The sequence below is a fragment of the Aulonocara sp. 'chitande type north' Nkhata Bay genome, linkage group LG3 (genome assembly GCF_057382095.1).
Source record: "Aulonocara sp. 'chitande type north' Nkhata Bay isolate Kocher_YH1m ecotype deep benthic linkage group LG3, A_spYH_male_GT1.1, whole genome shotgun sequence".
Taxonomy (NCBI): Eukaryota; Metazoa; Chordata; class Actinopteri; order Cichliformes; family Cichlidae; genus Aulonocara; species Aulonocara sp. 'chitande type north' Nkhata Bay.
In genome coordinates this window covers 11,204,293-11,222,258 of record NC_141346.1, presented here as the reverse complement: position 1 = coordinate 11,222,258, position 17,966 = coordinate 11,204,293, and the positions used below count along the sequence as shown (strand labels likewise).

General features: G+C 41.0%; 1 protein-coding gene across 1 annotated transcript in view; it reads right to left on the bottom strand.

The window, feature by feature from the left end:
* LOC147333943 (CD276 antigen-like) overlaps positions 1-17,966 on the bottom strand; it is a 185,386-nt gene that overhangs the window by 113,079 nt on the left and 54,341 nt on the right. Inside the window, exons 5-6 of the mRNA XM_086286480.1 lie at positions 11,322-11,654; positions 6,589-6,921 (exon numbers count right to left, since the gene is read on the bottom strand). Coding sequence (XP_086142606.1) covers positions 6,589-6,921; positions 11,322-11,654 — 666 coding nt within the window. The remainder of the gene's footprint in view (positions 1-6,588; positions 6,922-11,321; positions 11,655-17,966) is intronic.

Here is a 17,966-nt window from a genome sequence, read left to right as displayed (position 1 = left end):
ATACAACGTTGTCAGAAAAAGAGTGTTACACTTAGTCCTATTGCACATGTGTGTGTTTGATCAGCTGCAAAGTCTTTGTGGTGGAGTCTGACAGCAGAGGGGAGGAAATCTCTCCGTCCCACATCGTGGGTGCCGCAGCCACTGAAGGAGCTGCTCTGAAGTGCTATAAAGGTTTGTGATGATCAATACAGGTTTACAGCTCAGATCATACTGAGTTCATTATGACTGATATAAATATGTGATAGAATAATAATAAATCGAGTAAATTGTGATTGACAAACAGTTTTAAAGAGAAAGTTTGTTAGTTTAAATTGTGTGAAAGGTCAGAGATGGAGAGAACACCAGGCTGGGGCTGAATATCAGTGTATTACATGCAAATCTGATTGGATGACAGGACAGAGCATAAACTGAAGCTGGCATGGATGTTCTGGGTCTCCTGCCTCTGTGAGATCAGCAGGTCAAAGATTCAATAGCAAAACTTGGTTGTTCCAGCAGCGATGCCGAGGGCAGTGAGCTCTAAAAGCCTCCCAGATGAAAACGTGCCCGATCGAGAGGTGATCTGCTGCTGATGGGTGACGAACCTACTCAGGTCTCCAGCTCTTATCAGAGGAGGCAGTGAAGACACCTGAACTTCAAGGCAGTCGGGCTGGGCGAGTCTGTGATTACATACTTTTATCTAAGTACAATCTGAGTATTTTACCTGTAAGTAATCTTACAGTATTATGTTATATTGTGAGTCCTTTTCACAGATCTTCCTAGGTTGAAAATTAAACAGTACTAAATGTAACAAGTAGACAGCAGCACTAAAGTCATCAGTTTAATGGACACAGAGGAAGCTTTTCAAAGGCTTAAGAAGAATAACATGATGCTAGAACATCACATTTTATAATATGACAGTAAAAATAACTCACAGAGATCATCTTCTATGTTTTCCTCCATAAGGGCGGCGAGCCTGGGTCCAGCTATTTGAGTGGTGCCTTGTTTTGGTGAAGCTTTTGAATTGCTTGGCCTTTGAGGCCTGCATGGAGCTCAGGCTGACACTAAGCACAGAAAAGGCCCACAGTGGGTGCACACACAGGATACAGATCTGTCAGGTCATGATCAACAACCACCAGAGGTGTGGACTCGAGTCACATGACTTGGACTCGAGTCAGACTCGAGTCATTAATTTTATGACTTTAGACTTGACTTGAAAAAATGTTCTAAGACTTGTGACTTGACTTGGACTTTTACACCAATGACTTGGGACTTGAATTGGACTTGAACCGGTTTACTTGAAAAGACTTGATATTTCACCCCAAATATAAAATTTAACATGCATATTATATAGAGATTGAAAATGTGACGTCATTCACGGGTAGAACCGCAAAGGATTCTGGGAACTCGTGGCAAGCGGTACTAGCGCACGCAGGCTTTCAATTAAAATCAGTCACACAGCGATAAAAAGAAACACAAAAATGGCAAGAAGCTGTTGTATTATTAACTGCAATAGCCGGTCGCATGACAGCCACGGGAAGCCGACGGGTAAAGAGATCGGTTGTTATCGGATTACGTCGTGGAAGAGAAATTGTTCGAGCCATGTTTCCGAAGTAACAAAGAGGCGACTGGATTGCAGCCATTCAAAGATCAAATATAACGTCCTAGAACACTCCAGCTCACAGGTTAGTCTGCTCCAAGCATTTACACAAAGGTCAGTCTGCTGTTGTAGTTAATGCGTCATTTTTCTTAACATAATTGGTGATATAGGTTACAAGCAAGTCTGGCGCTGAACAGAAATTGTCGCGCTATGCTCCTTTATTTATTGTGCATAAATAGTAAATTATCCTGACACAATATTGTGTTTCGCTTCTGTTATTATGGTACATTGACAGAAACATATACTTTTATTCACAGGATAAAACAGGTTTTTTGTATCACTAATTGCCCAGTACGATTACAGCATACAATATTATTGTCACTGCTACATTTCTGTGATGCTACCAGAAATTATTTCCACTACTAATTAATTACCGTTGAGCTCAAAGGTTATATTAATAAACGGTTAACGAATGTGTATTTATGACGACAGTTTGTGAGACTGGTAAACTTATGATACGTACGATGGTCTTTCGTTCTACACGGTGCATTTCAAGGTCCTGCACCCATCCGTCGGTAAACTGTACCTGGGCTTGTTGCAGTGACCGGAAGTTACTAAACTTCATGAGTGTATGCACTCACTCCAAGAACCGTATGATTATAAATATGCATATAAATATGCTAAGATGAGATAGCTGACTTCATCTAACTAGCAAATGTTGTCCAGGCTACGTTGGTGATACAGTTTTTTTTTTAATGTGTATGATATTTTTGTCATGCGATTTTAAAGCTGGTCCTACAACCGCATCCAAGAATAACATGCAGCGTATCTCAGAACTGTCGGTGAAAATTATTCTTGGAGCTAGGTTTAATTGAGCTGCATTTTAAAGAGGTGCAATTTCACAATTTGTGTATATTTTCTAAGTTCACTATTTTGTCATGTGTTGAGAAAAACACAGATTTAAAAATTACATGGTCTAATATTTACATTTAGCATAACTGCAACATTATTTTTTCGTTTGTTTTTTTTAAAGACTCGAAAGGACTTGAAATTCAAAGTTTCAGACTTGTGACTTGACTCGGACTTTTACACCAGTGACTTGAGACTCGACTCTGACTTGCCTGACATTACTTGAGACTTGACTTGAGACTTGAGGATAAAGACTTGAGACTTACTTGAGACTTGCAAAACAATGACTTGGTCCCACCTCTGACAACCACTGACCAAAGCCCACTGATCTCTGACCTCCCAGCCCATTCTTCCTTCAGTGGGCTGCTTTCAGTCATTATGCAAATGTTCTGTTTATAAGATTGAGGAAACTGCAGTCAAACAACATATAAGAACATAAGATGGAAACAAACAGAGTGAAACAGAGTTTGTTTCCTTCCTGGTTTTCGTATGTTTGTCACACTTAAATGTTTCAGATCAAACACATTAAAATATTAAACAAAGAAAACACAAACTGAAGTTTGTAAATGAAGATGTTTGTTATTAAGGGAACAAATCCAAAGCTACATCATCCTGATCTGAAACATTTAATAAGTGTGACAAACATACAAAGAACAGGAAATCAGTTTGACAGCTGTAATCAAACTGTCAACCTTCACACTTTTTACTAAAACCTTTAATTCTCCACTAACATCACTTTGTATCCACGGTCACTCTAATGGACCCTAGAAAATAAGATAAAACACATTCAAAGACTATTTTGTGTTGAGAAGAAGTTTCTGGCTCTTATTCTATTTTCTAAAGGAGGCAAACAGCAAACAGGACTCTCCAGCTGCCCCGGAGCAGATTGTAATCATTGCTCTAGACGAGCTTCATCATGTTGCAGACACACCTTCATGCTCAGGGCAGCCGTTACCTGTGTGCTCTAAGAGAAGCAGGAAGATTTAGGGTCAGATTTACTAACATGTGGAGCAGCAGCAGCCGCATCACAAAGTTTAGTATGTTATGTATTTGTAATTTTGAGTTTTACATCTCTTGGAGAGAGATATCTTTTGCATACTTATAAATGCACCATGTGGTAAGCTGTATACTGTGTCTACTGCTGTACTGACAATAAAGCTCTTGAATCTTGAATGTGTATCTGTAAGAGTGTCACTGTCAGGAGACGTGTCTGTCATAGTTGCTGCTGGGAGGTTATTACTGGGAGGGAGATGTTATCAGAGTCATCAGAGCTTCATCGGCTCAGAGTCGTTATCGCAGCACCAAAACTTTGTCAGTGAACTGGAATGAGCTGGATCTGAAACAAAGGCAGCTGTTACTGTGTTAGATTCACGTCTGCATGTTGAAACATCTTATTAAAAGTAAAGATGTGCACATACAGGCACGTGTCACAGTGACGCTGAGGATCCTCAGAGAGAGATTTCACTCATTTTCTTTGTCTTTACAAACCAAACTTTTATTTCCAGAGATATAAAAAAAACAAAGTTAAACACAACAGTGTTAAAAAGGGCACAGCCGAGCAAAACACCACAAACACAAAAACAAGCTGTTTAAAGAAGGTCACAGACTCAAGAGTGCAGAAGTGGAGCAAGGTGGAGCAGTTCGGTGATGTAGGTGGAGGCTTCACACTGTCAGGCCATAAAAAACTGATCCTCTAACAGTGGAGAGATGTTTGGAGTTAAAGCTTTGTCAGGCCAGAGAACAGAGCATCAGTTCGTCACACTGACCTCACTGCTGTAGTGATTAAGGACGTCAGAAATCCAGAATCCACTTCAGGACATGTATGACATCATGTCACCCATAAAGGCTTCAGCCATGAACTGGGTCTCGTGTGAGCCATATGAGACCCAGTTCTGTCTCATTACAGATACACAAACATGCGTGTGTACATCATGTTTGTGAGTTTGTATGAAAATGTTTTCACAGTGTCAACTTTCCCTAAAATCACAATGTTCCTTAATTTTAGCCAAACTGGTGGATCTGAAAATCCATCTGAACAGACACGAGTCAAACTTGTCCCGAAACACTGTCAGTGTACGAACGTCTGCATCATCTGTACAACAGTAGAAAATATTTCAATCCATTCATTGTCGTGTATTTTGGGTCATTTTAGGAAAAGTCACCAAGTTTCAGCCCAAACTGAGTCTATAACAGTTTGTAAACTCTGTCAAATTTGATACGATGGATTTACAAACCACGGAGAACAAAGTACAAGCTGTCTCCCAGTGGGCTGGGCTTAAGGAGGAAAAGTCACATGAGGCAGGAAAAGTCACATGAGGCATCATCAGTTTCTTTCTGTCCTTGATCATCTGTTTTTCATCACACTGGGTAACAGTGACTTCATGCAACACCAGGCTCAGAGTTCAGCTTTGAATAATTTTCTGACCTTTCAATTATTTTTTTACGTTTTTTTCTCTGGTTTTGTTTTCTTGTGCTAAAACCCCTCTCATATTTTCTGCAGATCAGATTAATAAGAAGAGCAACAACAACAAGAAGCACAGCAGAAACTGACAGACCAACTATCAGTCGAGCAGATCCATCCTCCTTCCCTCCATCCTCCTTCTCTCCAGCCTCCTTCCCTCCATGCTCCTTCCTTCCAGCCTCCTTCTCTCCAGCCTCTGTGTCTCCTCCTGTCTGACCTGCAGGTGAGAAACAGGTGTGAGGTGTCAGCTGTCAGGTAGGTGATGAGTGAAGAACAGAACAGAATCCATTTCCTCTTCTAGTTCAGGACAACAGAGTAATACAAACTATTCACAATATGTATAAAGTGAGAAAATACTGGTGGATTTTTCGAGCTTCTTAAAAGGAAACAGATGTTCTGACTAAACATGACTAAAACTGATCCAGCTGTTCTTTATTATTTGACTGGATTAAACCTTTTAAACAAACTTGAAGAAGTCCAGCTCCTTACAATAGTTTTTTACAGTTGTTACACAGACAAACTGTATTATTGTCAGGGTCCTATGTCTGAGCGACCCAGGATCCCTGAGCAGTTATGGACCTGTTATATTACATGTATTTTTGGTGTTGCTGCCCCTCTTCTCCATGTTTGTAGATATGAGTGTGTGTGTGTGTGTGTGTGTGTGTGTGTGTGTGTGTGTGTGTGTGTGTGTCTGAACTCTTGTTTACAGGCACCTTCAGGCCTGGTGGGTGTGGCCCTGCTAGGGGACTGGCCACACCCGAAGCCACACACCTGCTGCTGATCAGGGCTCGCCGGGGGAGCTACTTAGGAGAGTCTTGGAGCCCCCACAGATGTGGGATTACTGCGTGAGACTCCCAAGTCAGAGTGAGTGAGTGAGTGAGTGAGTGAGTGAGTGAGTGTCCCCGCGGGGTCAGTGTTTAACGGCTGCCTCTATTGTTTTCCTACAGGAGGAACATGGAGAGGAAGAACAGCACGCACAGGGTGTGCAGAGTCACGACAGCGGGGAGCACGAACACGGACGCCAATGGACACACACGGGAGCCTTGGGGAGCACGGGGATTAATTGTGCATCGATATTTACCACACTGTAAATAAACGCTTCCAGATCAGTAACTCTGCTCAGCTGGTCTCATTACAGCGAGAGGGCAGCCATGTTTTTAACACAGCTGCAGTAAAGATATATACTTTACAATAAGCACTGCCTGTGTTCAGATAAACTGCCAGCTTAGTTTGATTTGATCTAAACCTGACAGAGTGACAGCAGCCGTCCTCTCTCTGTAACAGCAACAACATGCAGGGAGTCTGCTCAGCTACACATGGATTAAACTCTGAGGTTAAACTATCAGGACATAATAGAAGTCAGTGAATTAATAAATAACAAACTAGCTCAGCTGGAGTCTCACATTGTCACAGATGAGGATGATAACACTGACTCCAGAGTGAGCAGGACACATCTGTGCTAAAGAAAACTGATGGAGGCCAACTGAGTGTGGGTGGATGCTGGACTACCAGCCACAAAGACAACAGCTGGAAACATCTGTCTACCTCTGACATCCACCAGCTCATCCATACAACAAACAAACATCAACAACCAGGAAGCAGCTTCACCTCTGATCACACACACTCAGCTCTACTCACTCACCTGGAGGAACAACCAGGTATACGAAGCTGATGTTCATCCATGACCTTGTTTCATTCATGAACACATGACACATGTATGTTCCAGTGTCATTAATCGTCACGTTCTTCAGAATCAAAGACACGTCTCCATCCTTCATCTGTCTGTCCTGCAGATCCACACGGTTCTTAAAAGATGGATGCTGGTGTGTTGAATCAGAGAGACCATGCTGGTACAAAAGCACATATTCTGGCTTCAGGTCAGATCTTGTCCAGTTTAAAACTGTAACTGTGTTGTTTGGAGCTCGACATGTCAGAGTGGCGTTCTGTCCAGACTCAGCTGTGATGATCTTTGGGTCTGAAAGAGGAAACAACACAGAGCAGAGAGGTTAAAGGTCAAAGTACAACTATGATCAGAATGATTGACTTTAAATATTTTGTTTATTTCCTTTGACATTTGAGTTTTTAGTCATGTTGGATTTAATGAACCTCTGAACATCCAGCAGGTCACCAGTGACCCACTGAGGGGGAATTTTAGCCTCATGCTAAACATGCAAAGTGTCAGAAACTACAAGATGTTAGCTTCCACAGAACAACAACATGTGCTGATAATAAGTGAACATAATGTGTGAGAGAAAGCAGCCTCTCATTATAAGACACTGTGAGTCTCTGCATGCTGCCTTTATGGAGCTACAGCTGTTTGTATACACTGAACAAGAAGCTTTGTAGCTGTATACTGACTCCTGACACTACAACACATCACACTGACACACACATTACACTTCTTTGTCTCTGTCACAGCTGGATTACAGATGTTTCCACGTGTCCACACAGACAAACTAAATCCATATTATTATCATTGTTATTATTATTCTTAACAACATGTAAACTAGTCGATGCTGGTCTATTGTTGTCAGATAAACTCAGTTTAGTTTCTAACTGTAAACCTCACCTGCAGAGACGAACACGACGACGACGACAGCAAACAGCAAAGCAGAGCAGCGTGATCTTTGATTTGTTCTGAAGTCTAAATCTGTCGCTAATTTCAGAGAATAACTGAACCTGAGTTTAAAACCTGATGAGATTTAATTAAATTTAAGGTTTAAAAAAAGCTGAAAGATTTAAGCAACTGACTGCACACTTCCGATTTAACTACTACTCAGTGTTGCCGACTCCTCAGTTGGGGAAATTTCTATTGGCTGTTGTTAAATGACGTCATCACATCAGCAAATGTATGTAACTGTAACGGACGCTGTAGGAGAGAGAAATGACATCGTGGAAGAGACATAAAGTCTTTTAAAAAAGACACCCTAAAAGAACTTAATACATATTTAAATTACATTTCTTTTAGCAATTATTGTTTGTTTTTATGTCACAATTCCAACCCTCATTCTTTATGATTGGAATGATGCATTTTAGAGCATCGATTTGGTTTAGACACAAACCAATCTACCGCTGCTGCAGGCCTGCGTCACAGTCAATGCGGAAGCAGCGGCTTCGTGTGCGATTCGTTTGTAGTTTGGACTCGTGAACATCTTCTGCGCTGACAGCAGCTGGGGGCGACTGCTGTGTGCGACCGCCTGTGAGCGCTTTGGCAGACGTGCAGACGGCAGCACCCGCTGCTTGTAAGAGCGAAACAGTGGTCATACGTCTCCAATAACACCAGAAAAGTTGCCAGATTTGTCGCTAGGGGCGGAAAAAACCACTAAGGGTGACTGAAAACTCGCTACATATTGCAACAAAGTCTCTAAATTGGCAACACTCTGTCAAATTTGATACGATGGATTTACAAACTACGGAGAACAAAGTACAAGCTGTCTCCCAGTGGGCTGGGCTTAAGGAGGAAAAGTCACATGAGGCAGGAAAAGTCACACGAGGCAGGAAAAGTCACATGAGGCATCATCAGTTTCTTTCTGTCCTTGATCATCTGTTTTTCATCACACTGGGTAACAGTGACTTCATGCAACACCAGGCTCAGAGTTCAGCTTTGAATAATTTTCTGACCTTTCAATTGTTTTTTTACGTTTTTTTCTCTGGTTTTGTTTTCTTGTGCTAAAACCCCTCTCATATTTTCTGCAGATCAGATTAATAAGAAGAGCAACAACAACAAGAAGCACAGCAGAAACTGACAGACCAACTATCAGTCGAGCAGATCCAGCCTCCTTCCCTCCAGCCTCCTTCCCTCCAGCCTCCTTCCCTCCAGCCTCCTTCCCTCCAGCCTCCTTCCCTCCATCCTCCTTCCCTCCATCCTCCTTCCCTCCAGCCTCTGTGTCTCCTCCTGTCTGACCTGCAGGTGAGAAACAGGTGTGAGGTGTCAGCTGTCAGGTAGGTGATGAGTGAAGAACAGAACAGAATCTGTTTCCTCTTCTAGTTCAGGACAACAGATTAATACAAACTATTCACAATATGTATAAAGTGAGAAAATACTGGTGGATTTTTCTTAATTTAACAAAGGAAACGGATGATCTGACTAAATATGACTAAAACTGATCCAGCTGTTCTTTATTATTTGCAGACTGAGAGTTCGTTAAAACATGTCTGAGACTTTTGGAAGGTCAAATCCTCGACTCTCTGAACCTGTGTTTGTTTATTATGAGGCTGAAACATCTGAACCTGTGATTCAGATTCAAGCTCTGTGGGAGTTTCCCCCCCAAGAGGGACATGGACCCCCCTGATGATCCTCTACCTAATCACATGAGCCAAGGTGTGAAAACAGGTGTGGGTCATGTGAGGAGAAATTGTGGAAGGCAAAGGAACTCAGGCTCAAGATATCTTTTACATGTGCACACATGGACGATCCCCCCTCATCACTCGATCCATCCTGCAGCAACGTGTGCAGGACAGAAATGAGACAGAGAGGAAAGACCGCCCAGGGCATCCAAAATGTCCTTTCTTTATACTTAAAGCAACTTTCCACAGCAGTAGGAGTGGCATGTATGGAACTGATAATTTTCCTTAAAAGGAGAAACTGTTCGCTTGTCAGCTGAAACAGGAGATAACTTGGTATGTATAGAAATGCAGACATTCCATAAAAGGAGAGAAAGAGAGCGCCAGCCTGTCTGTTTAAAACCGGATGTCACCATGTCAACCACCTTTACACATATGGCTTCAATCTCTCTTCCTGTGTTGGCTCCAATTCACAACCTCTTCTTCCTTTAAATGAAGCTACAACTAAGCAAAATTAAAAATCTTTCATCAGGTCACAATCAGCCAGGGTTTCTGGTGAGCTCATTGTGAAACCTGGCCCACCCTATCATGTGATTTCCTGAGGTCAGGTGGCCCAGGATGTGAGTGGGTGTTAAGGCGTCTGGGAAGTGTTACGGAATAAACATATATTCTTAGTGCTTATTTTATGTATTTTAATAATAAAGGCCTCTATAAAGCAAGGCCAGATGTGAACGAGAACTAGGTCAGAGCGTGACAGGCCTTAGCAACAGAGGCTTAAGTTAGAGGAAGTTTAAAAATACAGGAAGTGCAGAGCTGCAGAGGTAATATAATAATAACAGGAAACTAGACAGAAAAAGTGGAACTAAGTAACACACACACACTAGTCAGCCCAGAAGCAGTTGTTTTTATCGAAACTACATACATGTTTTGGCTTGTAAAGCTTCAGATTTGCGGAGGCTTTAGCCCTGAGCATATCTCCATTTCCAGAAATGAATAAAAGAATGATTTAAGAGTTTTGACCAACTGAGTCGTGTTGTCTCTGTTCAGTAAAGGGAATAAAAGGATCGGGTGCAATAGAAGGGATCTCAAAACTGGATTATAGATGGCAGAGAGTTGGTGTCGTAAACCACCGCCTCTGTTCAAAGATGGCCGCTCACAGTGGACATAGATGCTTCTTTCACTCCTCTTTCAAACCATCTGTCCTCTCTGTCCAAAATGTGAACGTTGGCATCCTCGAAAGAGTGACCTTTGACCTTTAGATGCAGATGGACTGCTGAGTCCTGTCCTGTGGAGGTGGCTCTTCTATGTCCATCAGAATGGTGGGATCAATAGGATCAACAGGTGCTCCATGACCCTCCTGGGGGACACTCCCATAGGACTTAAAAATCTGGGAGATCCACCAGTTGCTCTTAGAACTGAAGAAGCTTCTCGGATTAAATGTTTTAAACAAACTTGAAGAAGTCCAGCTCCTTACAATAGTTTTTTACAGTTGTTACACAGACAAACTGTGTATTGTGGCTGTTATGTATTTGCTCTGGCAGGTACGTTTAAAGCACAAAGATTAATGTGTTAATTTATCAGCAGTTTATCACAGCTGGTCACAGAGATACTGATGATTTACTTTTCAAAAGTCTCAAGCCAAACATGACCCCTGACCCCACATGGTTGTTAAAGATGTGGTGGGAGCTAAAGAAAGATTGGAAATTATATCCATGAATTGTCACATCAGCCAGTGTGTGCTCCAGCCGTGCTGGAATAGTGCAAACGTGCTTTTGTTTTGTTCTGGTTGTTTCAAAGCAGGACGGTGACTGTTCTTTGGGTGAGATCACGTGTTTCCTGTGTAATCTAAGTTTCATGTTTACAGACGAGTTAGAGAGCAAGAGAAGAAGAGACGGATTCATAAATGTCTTTGTTTCTGCTCTAACCAAACAATGCTGCTCTACAACTCTAGACTACCAGCCACAAAGACAACAGCTGGAGAAACATCTGTCTACCTCTGACATCCACCAGCTCATCCATACAACAAACAAACATCAACAACCAGGAAGCAGCTTCACCTCTGATCACACACACTCAGCTCTACTCACTCACCTGGAGGAACAACCAGGTATACGAAGCTGATGTTCATCCATGACCTTGTTTCGTTCATGAACACATGACACATGTATGTTCCAGTGTCATTAATCGTCACGTCCCTCAGAATCAAAGACACGTCTCCATCCTTCATCTGTCTGTCCTGCAGATCCACGCGGTTCTTAAAAGATGGATGCAGGTGTGTTGAATCAGAGGGACCATCCTGGTACAAAAGCACATATTCTGGCTTCAGGTCAGATCTTGTCCAGTTTAAAACTGTAACTGTGTTGTTTGGAGCTCGACATGTCAGAGTGACGTTCTGTCCAGACTCAGCTGTGATGATCTTTGGGTCTGAAAGAGGAAACAACACAGAGCAGAGAGGTTAAAGGTCAAAGTACAACTATGATCAGAATGATTGACTTTAAATATTTTGTTTATTTCCTTTGACATTTGAGTTTTTAGTCATGTTGGATTTAATGAACCTCTGAACATCCAGCAGGTCACCAGTGACCCACTGAGGGGGAATTTTAGCCTCATGCTAAACATGCAAAGTGTCAGAAACTACAAGATGTTAGCTTCCACAGAACAACGTGCTGATAATAAGTGAACATAATGTGTGAGAGAAAGCAGCCTCTCATTATAAGACACTGTGAGTCTCTGCATGCTGCCTTTATGGAGCTACAGCTGTTTGTATACACTGAACAAGAAGCTTTGTAGCTGTATACTGACTCCTGACACTACAACACATCACACTGACACACACATTACACTTCTTTGTCTCTGTCACAGCTGGATTACAGATGTTAAGTGTCCACCCAGCCTCGTGTCTCCTTCACGCATGATAACAAACCAAATTAAATAAACTCACCTGCACAGACAAACACAACAAACAGGAAAGTGAAGCAGAGTGAACCGGTTCCATCAGACATGTCTGTGTTGACTTTACAGGCGATCCAACACTTTCATGGTTATAAATGTCTGAGTCTATTATTTTCAGTGACTAACAGAATCTGAATTTCAAACTTCACCTCATTAGATTAGCTGGTGATACAGATTAATTGTTTTTTTATCTTAACTGGTCAGATTTATTTACATATTCCACTCTCCGTGTTCCAGATGATGGATCCCCAGACTCTCACTTTCACTGACCGGTCGTCTCTTTAAGTTACCGTGTAATGTTGTTTGACAGCACTTAAGATCTCCTGTGTGCTCAGTCAGAGTAACTGTGATATCTATATATGGGCACTTAGTGGAACATCACTAAACACTCGAGAGGCTTAATTTACTTCCTAGTCCATTAGCTGGCACAACGGTATAGGAACATGTAGGGCATCTAATAAAGTCCCAAACACAACTTAAAAGCGACATGTAATCCATTACATATTTGTAGTTTATATAATGCACTCCTTTCTTCAACTGAAACAGCACACTGCCATGTCATGATCAAAAAGGAAAACAAAGAAAATTATTCGGAAGAGAAAATTTTCACAAAGGTTTTGTTTCCTTTCTTAACAAAGCAAAATCAGCTCCTAATACTCATCTGTTTCATCCTCACCAGTTACTCTGAAACACCGGATCTAATCCTGTATAACTGTCTTTCTCTGTGTATGTTTACCCAAGTCAATAATTATTAACAAACTTATTATTAAGTTTGTTTATTATTAACTGTCTACGCTAGAGCCCCTTCAGACCTGGTGCGATTACCAAAATATATATAATAGCTATTCCGTAGACTTTAAAGTGCATCCTGCCATACGATTGCATTTGTCCCCAACCATCGGGAATACTCATGTTAACTTTTGTGGAGTGGAAAATAGATAGCGTTCATCCTCCAGCTTCACTATGTTTATATTATGCTAACATAGCTGTGTGGCTGTCACACATAGAGCATCATTATATACCAGTTAGTCCAACTTCAGTATAACTACAAAAGTGACTCCTGTTTAGTTTTCTCTCTTCATTTATGTTGGAAGTGGTAGCAGAGCTGTACGTTTTAATTAGTTTAAAAAATCTCTCAGTCAGAACATGGTATGTCATGTTTTGGTGGAAACTAGCGAGCTAACTTCCTGCTAACGCCGTTAAATATAGTAAATTCGTTTTCATTGATCCCTGGATGTTAAACTTAATTGTTACACCTGGTATAGTAGCCACAGCGATCATTTTAGTAGAGATGAAAGAATTTAGACAGTTTGTAACTCTCAGTAATGCTGAAGTCTTGATTTTGTGACCTGAAGCAGAGTTTGGGCCAAGACACGGCTAATGAAGTCTGACTTATCTGTTTCGTTTTCACCAGATACACCGTGAAAACGAAACAGAAAACAGAAAATACATATCCTAGATGCGTCTTATTAATATAAACTTAAACATAAATCCAAAAACTAGAGAATACAATGAAATATCAACTAAATAATCAAGTACAGCTTAAAACATGTACCTCGCTACGCCTTCCAAATACTGCAATATGTTAACTTCGTCAGAGTCCGGTGTTTTGCTTTAACCTTCACTGAGAACATTCTGGCACATGTGAGCCACAAAATCCGGCAGAGCCCTCTACTGGAAACTACCAGATATACAGGCTTATGTCAATAAAAGAAACCCGCACCTGTAAACCTGTTAAACACTCAGACCTGCTTTACATCCCGTTGCTTTCGTTATGACGCACTTATTTATGATCGTCCCATAGCCCAACCTACCAAAAGACACTATATATTGAATTCCTTACTATATGTTGACTGACAAGTGTAGACGGGCTGAAATACATTTGTTACAATAGTTGATGAATTAAAATTTTGTTTGAAACTTTAATGTAATCTCAGATTTTAAAATCACATTTTAAGTGAGCAACAGAATCAATATCAGACTTGGTCACTTAAACAAACTAAAAGTCAGATCAGCAGATCTTGAGAACACGGACATGTCTGCTTTAACTGCATCACTCTGCTGGACTTTGCTGGTTGTCGTGGTTGCCTCTGCAGGTGAGATTTAACTATTTGTTTCTGGGATAATGAGGAATAAAGTATCAGTCTGGTTTATATTTGAATAATATTTATTACTTATGAGTTATTATCATATAGATTTAGTTTGTCTGTGATGTGTTGTAGTGTCTGCAGCTACAAAGCTTTTTGTTCAGTGTATACAAACAGCTGTAGCTCCATAAAGGCAGCATGCAGAGACTCACAGTGTCTTATAATGAGAGGCTGCTTTCTCTCACACATTATGTTCACTTATTATCAGCACATGTTGTTGTTCTGTGGAAGCTAACATCTTGTAGTTTCTGACTGGGGGTGGGTTTGATTATCGATTTATCGATTAAAATCAATTCTAGCTTGGATAACATAAAATTGATTCATTAAAATCCTGAATCGACTTTTAGATATAATTTTATTTCTCCCGAAACGCCAGAATCTCAGGTTAAACCTCACAAAATTTCATCAACCACCAAATAGCTATAAACAGATGGTGGTGAAAGCAGCAGAGCACAAAACTGGCACGAGGCTTGCTGCCATTCAGGACATTTGTCTTCAACGATGCCTCTGCAAAGCACACAGCATCATCAGGGACCACAGCCACCCAGCACATACAACAACAACAACCTTTATTTATAGAGCACATTAAAAGCCTTAGGCATACCAAAGTGCTTTACAAAAAACAATAAAATAATACAGTTAAGAGCATTAATATCAAATATAATAAGAACAGCAGACAATGTTCACAGTAGAAAGCCACTAATAAAATGGACTGCAGCACATAGATTATAGCAGACCCAGTGCCGCATGATAGAGAACACCAAGAATGAAGGAATAGTAAAAAGTTAATGCAATAGGTCGCAGTTAACAGTCAGCATTTAACGGGTAGAGAAGGCAAGTTCAAAAAGATAAGTTTTAAGGCGTGCTTTAAAAGAAAAAATAGAATCAGACTCCCGAATGCCAATCGGGAGGCTGTTCCATAACTCAGGTGCAGCAAAGGCAAACGATCGATCGCCTCTAGATTTCAACCGAGATCTGGGCTGAACTAACAATAACTGCGAGGATGACCTTAAAGCCCTGGCAGGGACATAAGGGTTTAAAAGTTCCTTAAGATAGGTTGGTGCAGTATTATTGATAATTTTAAAAGTAAGCAGCAAAATTTTAAATTGAATACGGTATTTGATAGGCAGCCAATGCAGCTCAGCAAGAACCGGAGTAATATGGTCAAACTTCTTGGTTTTAGTTAGAATACGTGCCGCAGCATTCTGAACTGTCTGTAATCTATGTAGAAGGGTAACATGGAGACCAGAATAGAGTGAGTTACAGTAATCTAGTCTTGACGTTACAAAAGCATGAATGAGCTTTTCTAAGTCATTATACGGGATATAGTGTCTGGCCCTGGAGATGAGACGAAGCTGATAAAAACTAGATCTGACAACAGCAGACACCTGTTTATCAAGTTTAAAGGAGCTGTCAAACAAGACACCCAGATTCCTGACAGTATCAGAGAAAGAACTAGTAAGAAAGCCAAAGGCATCTTGAAGTTTGGCGCGAAGGGCATTACTGCCAAAAATCATGATTTCAGTCTTTTTTTCATTGAGAATAAGAGTATTTGCCAACAGCCATTTCTTGACCTCACTCATGCACTCACGAAAGTTATTTAAAGATAAAGCAAGATCATCATGTAACTCAAAATAAATCTGGATGTCATCCGCATAATAGTGAAAAGCAATGTGGTATTTCTCAAAGATAGCGCTTAAAGGAAGCATATACAGTGAGAAAAGGGTCGGGCCTAACACAGAACCCTGGGGGACACCACAGCAAACAGGTACAGGGGAAGAGGAAGATGAGGCCAGATGTACCGAAGAAAGCCGATTGGAGAGGTAAGATTTGAACCAGTCCAAGGCAGTGCCCTTAATGCCAACAGAGTGCTCTAATCTTGCGACTAGGATGTTATGGTCAACCATATCAAATGCAGATGAAAGATCCAATAGAACTAAAACAGAAGGACGACCATTATCAGCCATGAGTAAAAGATCATTAAAAACACGAAGCAGCGCTGATTCAGTGCTATGATGTTGTTTAAAGGCTGATTGGAATTTATCATTTATATTATTCTCGTCCAGGTAGGTCTGCAGTTGAAGTAGAACCACCTTCTCAAGGATTTTAGCCAAGAAAGGAAGCTTGGAAATCGGTCTATAGTTGGCAAAATCACTATGATCCAGGTTATTTTTCTTTAAAACGGGTTGAATAAAAGCATGTTTAAGAACTGAAGGTACATAACCAGAAAGCAAGGAGAGGTTCAATATAGACAATAGACAGGGTCCAATTACATTAAAACAATCCTTGACTATACGAGATGGAAGAACATCATGTACACAATTAGTATTGTTTAGTTTCTCAGTTATACGCTTCAGAGTGGGAAGTGAAATTAATTCAAATTGATGTAAGGCAGCAGAACAGTCAGGATTAGACATACTGTCAGCCACCAAAGGAAGCGTAGATCTAAGAGATAAAACTTTATCTAGAAAGTAGTTTGAAAATTTTTCACAGAGACCTGGGGAGCACGAGAGTGGCATAGAGGGACGAGGATTCACCACTGAGTTAAAAATTTTAAATAGGATGCGAGGATTGTCACCATTAGAAGTAATAATCTTAGCGAAGAAGGCTGCTTTAGCCATTCTGGCAGCAGATTGGAATTTCGAGCGGCTAATACGTAAAATGTCATATGATGACTGGAGTCTATCATTCCTCCACCTCCTCTCATCGCGCCTGCACAAACGCCGTAGAACACGGACAGAGTCGTTTAACCAGCATTGCGAGTAGGTTCTGGGGCGTTTGTGTTTGATAGGTGCAACAGTGTTAAGAATCGAGGAACATGTAGTTAAAAAAGTATTGGTGAAATTCTCAAGTGTGTGTGGGATAAAACAGTCCGACATATTAAATGAAGAATTAACAAAAGATGTAGAGAAGTTGACCACAGTATCGGCGTTAATAGTCCGAGTAGGATGGAGAGGAACCTCCAAGTAAGGGTCAGTGATACCCAGGTCAACGTCAAAGATGACCGGGGAATGATCAGAAAGTCCAGTATTTCTAATTTCCTTAATGCATATATCCACGTTAAATGAAAAAACCAGATCAAGGGTGTGACCCTTAACATGAGTAGGTTCATTTACCCACTGGGTAAGATTAAAAGAGTCAGTCAGTGCAGAAAAATCTTTAGACAGGTGGTCATCCATACAACAAACATGAATATTGAAGTCACCAGAAATAACTACAGAATCATATTTAAAAAGAATAGAACCCAAAAAATCAGCAAATTCAGAGATGAACATCTTATGATATTTAGGCGGACGATAAGCCACGACACACAGAGTAGTTCGAGGGCCAGTCAATTCCAATAGCTGAGCTTCAAAGCTAGAATAGGTTGGGGAGGGTAGCAGCCGTGCCTCAAGTTTATTTCTAAAAACCGAGGCTAAGCCACCACCTCTACCAGTAAGCCTCGATGAGCTAAAAAAGGCACAGTCAGAAGGGAGAAGTTCAGAGAAGGGGATGAACTCACCCGGAGAGGTCCATGTCTCAGTCAGAAATAAAACATCCAGACCCGAGGAGAGAAAAAAATCATTTAAGAGGAAGGCCTTATTAGAAAGAGACCTAACATTAAATAAGGCCATCCGAGTCCGAGGAGTCCTGTCCT